Source organism: Bufo bufo, chromosome 1 (genome assembly GCF_905171765.1).
Source record: "Bufo bufo chromosome 1, aBufBuf1.1, whole genome shotgun sequence".
Lineage (NCBI taxonomy): Eukaryota > Metazoa > Chordata > Amphibia > Anura > Bufonidae > Bufo > Bufo bufo.
In genome coordinates this window covers 301110394-301117777 of record NC_053389.1, presented here as the reverse complement: position 1 = coordinate 301117777, position 7384 = coordinate 301110394, and the positions used below count along the sequence as shown (strand labels likewise).

Below are 7384 nucleotides of genomic sequence, written 5' to 3'. Positions count from 1 at the left end.
TGGCCCCTCTATATAATATATTACTTCATGGGCTGAGACAGAACCGAGGGGATGGAAGCAATAGGCTTCCATCACCCTCATTATACTGCCTGCTGCCTGGCGCCCCCTACAATTTGGTGCCGTGGCAACAGTCCCCCTGCGCCCCTCCCCATGCGTCGCCACTGTGGCCTGGGCCCTCCTGCCACTGCAGGTCACATAGCAGTCGCTGGCTCCCAATACTAAAATTGACATGATTTAGCCACAGTAAAAACATTTTTTTGAGCGTCCAACTCATATTTCTGTGCTGTTGGCGTAATATTTAATGCGAAGGGCAACACATTCTTGTTGTGGTTAAGGGCCTACTGATACAGTCTCTGTTAGAGTACCTTCACATTTTGTTGTCATCTACTGAAAATCAATTCCATTCACCTGAATAGGGCTTGCAGAAATCCATGTGCTTCATGGCAAAACAACCCAATTGAGATCAATGTAACTGTTGTAGGAATGTTCTACAACATAATCTGCCACGCGTGTAGGTATCCTTATAGGGCACCCTTTCTATCATCATTATAGAACCACTGTATTTGTCACTGCTATGGAGACATTTTGGCTGTCAAAGTCCAATAGAAGTTGTACATTGTGCCGAAAATAACCTAGCCACTTGGTTTTGGAGGGGCCTGTTTGCCAGCCTCTTGACTCAGGATTATGGCCCATATACTAACTTTGAAGGAGAAGATAGACCGGCTGCACAGCCTAAGGCCTCTTTCACACGGGCGTGTGCGCCCCGTGGTCGTGCTGCGACCCGCAAAATGTGGGCCACAAAGCACAAGCACAGTCCGTGGGGCATCTGCAGCGGATCGCAGACCCATTCACTTGAATGGGTCTGCGATCCGGCCTTTCCGCAAAAAGATAGGACATGTTCTATCTTTTTACAGAACAGAAGTACGGGACGAAACCCCACGGAAGCACTCCGTAGTGCTTTCGTAGGGTTCTGTTCCGTGCTTCCGTATCTCCGTTTTTGCAGACCCATTGAAGTGAATGGGTCCGCATCCGTGATGCGGAATGCCCACGGAACGGCACCCGTGTATTGCGGATCCGCAATACGGCAATGGGGCGCGCACGCCCGTGTGAAAGAGGCCTAAATATGTGGAACTGTTTTGGGCAGGAAAGCCATGCTTGTCGTCGGTCAAATATGACTTTGGGAACCCCATCTCAGATCTGGGCGATTTTTGGATATGTTGTTCGCCCAGATCAGAGCGATCCATGGATGTATAATTTATGGGGATATGTGGGGTTTTGAGGTGTTTTCTGTGTTTTGGGAAAAATTTGTGTTTTCTGCCTGTGAGTGATTAAGTTAATTGTGTTTGCACAGGGGGCGTGGCTTGTGAGTGCATGGAGTAAGACGCACTGTTCACTGCTCCTGCAAAAATCCTGCTCATTTACACTGGAAGCGCACTCAAACTGACTGAAATTACTTTACCTGGGGTGAGGAAGGTGTCCGGTGATAGTCAGGCCGGACTGGAGCGCAGCGGTGGGGGAGGACGCGCATGAAGAGGCCGGGCGGTGAAGGACTGGTGAGGAAAGGGTTAAGATGTTTGTGGGGGCGGTGTAAGAGGTAAGGCGGGAGTTGCCAGGACGGCGGGGGGCGTGGCCGGAGCAGTGACTGAGGAAGGAGGCGGAAGTGAGGTCAGTGCGGCCAGGGGAGACAAACGTGCAGGACGGGCCTCATGATGTCGGCGCCAGGGATGTCGGTGGAGGAGATGCTGGAGAGGCTGAGGCGAGAAGCGGAGGTGAGGGGGCCTGGCTGGCTACAGGAGCAGGTGGGCGCCTGCATTGTATCGCCTGCTCCGGTGGCTACCCCCATTGCTAGGGCTGCCCGGCTGCGGCGGAGTATCCCGCCGGCACGCCTAAGCCCTGAAATCACCCCCCGGGCCCGGCGCCGAATAGGGAGCCCCCCTGTGGACCCTCGGCGGCGGAGAGCGGCCGCTCAGCCTCCTGCGAGCCGCTCTCGCCGTGGGAGGAATCCCGATTCTCGGCGGGGCCCTGATAGGAGCGGGACGCCCCTTCCCCCGTTCCCTGCAGCAGTCGACTCGGATGCGGGACCAGGGACGGTGGACCGGCCCAGGCCTTCCTTAAGCGGGCGGTCCACTCGGCAGTCAGATAGTATCAGGCTTCCTCGGGCTGCTCTGAGGGGAGAGGAGTTCCAGGGCAGGCCCAGAGAAGATTCCAGCAGCGTGGAGGAAGATCCCCTTGCGGTGGTGGGTGCTGCGGTCTCGTCCAGGCGTCCAGCCAGCGTGGTGCAGAGGGTCGTGCAGATGGTCCAGGAGGAGCAGCCGTCGACGTCCAGGAGCTTTGAGGGTGAAGTGGCATTACGGCGGGAGTCAGGATCTACGGCAGCGGGAGTCACAGCGCCCGTGGTGCCTGGTGAGATTGGTTGGGGATCTGTTTTAGCTCAGGGTTTCCCGGGTGGGGGGGGGGGGTGAAAACATGGGTGAATTTGGTAAAGGTTTGGGGCAGTTTTTGGGGGGATTGGCGGGTTGGTTGTCAGGTATGGGTGCTGGCGCTGGGTCTCCTTTGCCGGGGTGGGGAGTGGTGCCGGGGCTAGGGTCAGGGACGCAGGTTGGTACGGCAGGGGCAGGGTCGGTGTCAGTGGAGACGCAAGCGGGGGGGAGGAGGAGGGGCAAAGGTTGGATGATAGGGCTCGGGGTGAGGTGTATGTGTGCTTTGAGGGGCCGCTGGGGGCTCATTTAAAGCAGGAAGTGAGAGAAAAGATCTGGAAAGGGGAGTATGTGGAGATATTCTCGCTGCTCCCGTTGGAAAGGTTTAACCTGGATAGGGGTAAGAAGGATGATGGGAAAAAGGAGGAAGAGGATAAGCGTAGGCATCGATTGATTCCACGTACTTTTGCTAATTGGCTACAGGCGTTTGCCATATTAGCAAGTGTCATTGGTGAACGGGCGCCGGAATGCTGTTCGGCGCTTTTTTGCTACCAGGACGCTATAGGGGAGGCTTATAGGGTGTATGGGGGTGCGGGCTGGCTCCGTTATGACGAGCAGTTCCGGCAGCGTAAGGCGGTGAGGCCTGATATCCGGTGGGATCATAAGGATATTGGGTTGTGGTTGAGGGTGACGGCGCCTCCTAGGGCTGGGCAGTCCTTTCGGGGGGAGTCCGGGGGGTCATCCCCCGGGGCGTTGGCAGCAGCATCGGCAAAAGGGTTGTGCTTCCTTTTTAATGAAGGAAGTTGCAGATTTGGTGCCAAGTGCAAATTTAAGCACGAGTGCACGGGGTGTGGGGGAGCCCATGGAGCTAACCGTTGCTTCAAAGGGGGTAAGAATAGGGGGGGTGATGGTGCTGGAAAAGGGACGGACGCCGGTGCGGGTGGAAGAGATGCAGGTGTTCCTAGATAGATATCCGGATCGGGTGGCAGCCGGGTTGTTGGGGGATGGTTTTAGGTTTGGCTTTCGTATTCCATCAGTGGTTACGGCGGGGCCTACGGTTCTTAAGAATCTTAGGTCCGCGCTTGTTCACGCAGGGGTTGTGGCGGAAAAGTTAAAGAAGGAAGTGGAGTTGGGGCGGATGGCGGGTCCTTTCAAGGAGCCGCCGATTCTGGGTTTGAGGGTGTCCCCGTTAGGTGTGGTGCCTAAGAAGGAGCCGAATAAGTTTCGGCTCATTCATCATTTGTCTTATCCAAAAGGTGCGTCGGTCAATGATGGTATAGATCCTGAACTTTGTTCGGTGGTATATACCTCCTTTGATGCGGCTGTAAGATGGGTGAGGCGGTTGGGGCAGGGGGCGTTGATGGCTAAGGTGGATGTGGAGGCGGCCTTTCGGTTGCTTCCGGTACACGTGGAGAGCATGGGTTTGTTGGGTTGTTTTTGGGATGGCGAATATTTCGTGGATAGGTGTTTGCCGATGGGGTGCTCTCTGTCATGTGCATATTTTGAGACCTTCAGCTCGTTTTTGGAATGGGTAGTGGTGGAAGTTTCAGGTTGTTCATCCGTTATCCATTATTTAGACGATTTTTTGTGTTTAGGGCCGGCGAATTCGCGGGTGTGTTCTTTGTTGCTGCACACGGTGCAGTCGGTTTTTGCGCGTTTTGGGGTACCATTGGCGCATGAGAAAACGTTTGGGCCGGTGACAGAGTTGTGTTTTTTGGGGATTGTCATAGATACTGAGCGGATGGAGTGCAGGCTTCCGCTGGATAAGTTGGTGGATTTGCGTTTGGAGATTGATAGGGCCTTGGGCAGGGAGAAGATTAGGCTGAGGGAGTTGCAGTCATTGTTGGGTAAATTAAATTTCGCTTGTCAAATTATGCCAATGGGTAGAATTTTTTGTAGACGACTGGCTGCTGCTACGGCGGGGGTGTCAGCGCCGTATCATTTTATCAGGTTGCGCAAGGAGTTGAAAGGGGATTTAAGGGTGTGGGCAGAGTTTTTGGGTCAGTACAATGGCAGGTCTTTAGTGATGGCGGAGTTGTGTGATAGTGTGGAGTTCGAGTTGTACACCGATGCGTCGGGGGGAGTGGGTTTTGGGGCTTATTGCCAAGGACAATGGTGTGCGGGGGTATGGCCGGATTCGTGGGTAATTCGGGGTTGGGTGAGGAACATGGCGTTGTTGGAACTTTTTCCCATTGTGATGGCGGTGGTATTGTGGGGTGAGAAATTTGAAAACAGGAAGGTGCGTTTTCATTGTGACAATTTGGGGGTGGTGCAGGCTATCAACAGTTTGTCCGCATCTTCCCCGCCGGTGGTTAGGCTGTTACAGTTTCTGGTATTGCGATGTTTGTCGATTAATATGTGGTTGGTGGCAGAACATGTGGCTGGTGTGTCTAATTCAGTGGCGGATTCTCTTTCTCGTTTACAGTGGGAGCGGTTTCGGCTTCTTGCGCCAGAGGCGGAACAGGAAGGTCTGGAGTGTCCGCCGTGGCTGTGGGGGATCCTGGAGGAGAAGTGATGGGGATGTTGAGGGATTCGTTGAGCCCGGGTACCTGGAGGGAGTATGGTAAGGCGTGGGCGACTTGGGAATCTTGGAACGGGTCCTGGGGGGCTGGTGTAGGGGATGGTGATGTGAGGTTGTTGATGTTGTTAGGACAGTTGAAGGGTGAGGGGTGGTCGGTGTCAAAGGTGAACCACTTGATTGCGGGGGTAGCGTTTGGCTTTAAGTTGCGGGGGTTGCCGGATTTGACTAAGGGTTTTTTGGTTAGGCAGGTGTTGAAAGGGTGGCGTAGGGGAGCAGGCAGGGTGCCGGATTATCGGAGGCCGGTGTCCTTCGAGTTGCTGGTGAAAATGGGTGAGAGGTTGAGTTGTGTTTGTAGTTCCAATTGGGAGTTAGTGCTGTTCAGGGCTGCATTTGCTTTGGCGTTTTTCGGTGCTTTTCGCTTGGGGGAGTTGGTGTGTGACAGTGTGAGGAGAGCAGGTGGACTTAGGAGTGAGGATGTTGAGTTAGCTGGGGATAGGGTGTATGTCCGGATTCGGAGATCAAAAACTGATCAGGAGGGCAGGGGGCAGCGTTTTACGTTGTTCCAGGTACCAGGTTGTAGTATGTGTCCGGTGCGGTGTGCAGGGTCTTACGGTGCGGGGCTACCGCATAATGAGGTTCCTTTCCTTAGGCATGAGGATGGCTCCTTTTTGTCCAGGTTTCAGTTCCTGGCGGTTTTTAAAAAATGTTTGAAGCTTTTGGGCGTGCCGGTCAAGGAGTATTCTGGTCATTCGTTCAGAATTGGCGCGGCAACTGAGGCAGCCAGGTGGGGCGCCAGTGAGGAGGTGATTAGGAGGATTGGGCGTTGGGAGTCGGTGCGGTTCAAATCATATGTGAGGCCAGCGTTATTGTAGTGGTACGGTTGGTGTTAGGTGGGTTTTAATTTGTTCTTTTTTGTGTGTTCACAGGTCGGACGGAGGCGGCTTTGGTATGGATTCTGGGGCACTCCTATGTGTTCTGGGGTGCGATCAGAGCAGATGTAAGGCCGAGTGGGCGACAGTTGGGTTTTAGTCCGGAGTGCGCTACGGTCAGGTGGTTAGGGGTTAGAGGTATGTTGTGGGGTGGTGTTTTGCGGGAGGTGCATCATTTCGTGCGATTGGATCGCCCTCCGGATGTGTTAGTTTTACATGTAGGGGGGAATGATTTGGGTAAGCGTCCTTTTAGGGAATTGGTCCGTGACGTCAAGTTTGACTTGCTCAGGATTTGGGCGTTGTTTCCGGGGATCGTAACAGTTTGGTCAGACATTGTGCCGCGGAAGGTGTGGAGAGGTGCGAGGTCAGTGGAGAGCCTTAATAAGGCGCGGATTAAGGTGAACAGAGCAGTTGGCCGGTTTATGGCAAGGAATGGCGGTGTGGTGGTGCGGCATGAGGTGTTGGAGAAAGGCGAGGGTGCATTTTGGAGAGCAGATGGAGTGCACCTGAATGCGGTTGGTACGGATTTGTGGGCTCTGGGGATCCAGAGTGGTGTTGAAATTGCGTTGCGGGTGTGGAGGGACGCGCAGGGTTGAGGTTGTCAAGCTGCGCGTTCTTGGAGGCGGGGGAGGTCCTTGAAGTGGAGGAATATGGTGGTACCTGAGGATGGGAGGGCCCCGCGGGAGGGGCTGGACTCTCATTGAGGAGCTGGTAGGAACTAATTACGCGTTCCATCAGTTGCTGCCTCCGAGCTGGGTTCAACGGCTGGGGGCAAGATGGAGACGCAGGTGTTCCAGTGTTTATGGAGTTATTGGGGCTTCTAGGACCTCCCTCGTCAGGGGTTAACTTATGTTATTTATTTTGTATGTATTCAATAAACGGCTGCTGTGGCCGATTAAATCCAAGCAGTGGTGTGGTGTGTTTATTTCTTGGTTAGGATGTGGGGTTGGGGGTAGGATGATGGTTGAGCTAGTGGGACTGAACAAATAGCCAGTGCCCTCTTCAAGTCAGGCCGGACTGGAGCGCAGCGGTGGGGGAGGACGCGCATGAAGAGGCCGGGCGGTGAAGGACTGGTGAGGAAAGGGTTAAGATGTTTGTGGGGGCGGTGTAAGAGGTAAGGCGGGAGTTGCCAGGACGGCGGGGGGCGTGGCCGGAGCAGTGACTGAGGAAGGAGGCGGAAGTGAGGTCAGTGCGGCCAGGGGAGACAAACGCCCACCCACCCGACCCTAGTGGAGGTGGAATGAGGAGAGCGTTGTTGTGTTATATGTCGCGGCAGTCGTGGAGGCGGGGGAGGTCCTTGAAGTGGAGGAATATGGTGGTACCTGAGGATGGGAGGGCCCCGCGGGAGGGGCTGGACTCTCATTGAGGAGCTGGTAGGAACTAATTACGCGTTCCATCAGTTGCTGCCTCCGAGCTGGGTTCAACGGCTGGGGGCAAGATGGAGACGCAGGTGTTCCAGTGTTTATGGAGTTATTGGGGCTTCTAGGACCTCCCTCGTCAGGGGTTAACTTATGTTA

General features: G+C 54.7%; 1 protein-coding gene across 1 annotated transcript; it reads left to right on the top strand.

Moving 5' to 3' along the window:
* The first annotated feature begins 4896 nt into the window (after window positions 1-4896).
* Window positions 4897-6486, top strand: LOC120986981. The gene is made up of 2 exons (XM_040415660.1): window positions 4897-4980; window positions 5865-6486. Exons 1-2 carry the CDS (start codon window positions 4932-4934, stop codon window positions 6461-6463), a joined length of 648 nt encoding a protein of 215 aa, XP_040271594.1. The 5' UTR covers window positions 4897-4931; the 3' UTR covers window positions 6464-6486.
* Window positions 6487-7384: the final 898 nt, after the last annotated feature.

Excerpts from the sequence above, each read along its gene's own strand:
- LOC120986981 (XM_040415660.1), top strand. The coding sequence starts at position 4,932 with ATGGGGATGTTGAGGGATTCGTTGAGCCCGGGTACCTGGAGGGAGTAT. Across the intron at positions 4,981-5,864 it reads GGGTACCTGGAGGGAGTATG|GTCGGACGGAGGCGGCTTTG; the intron begins GTAAGGCGTGGG and ends GTGTGTTCACAG.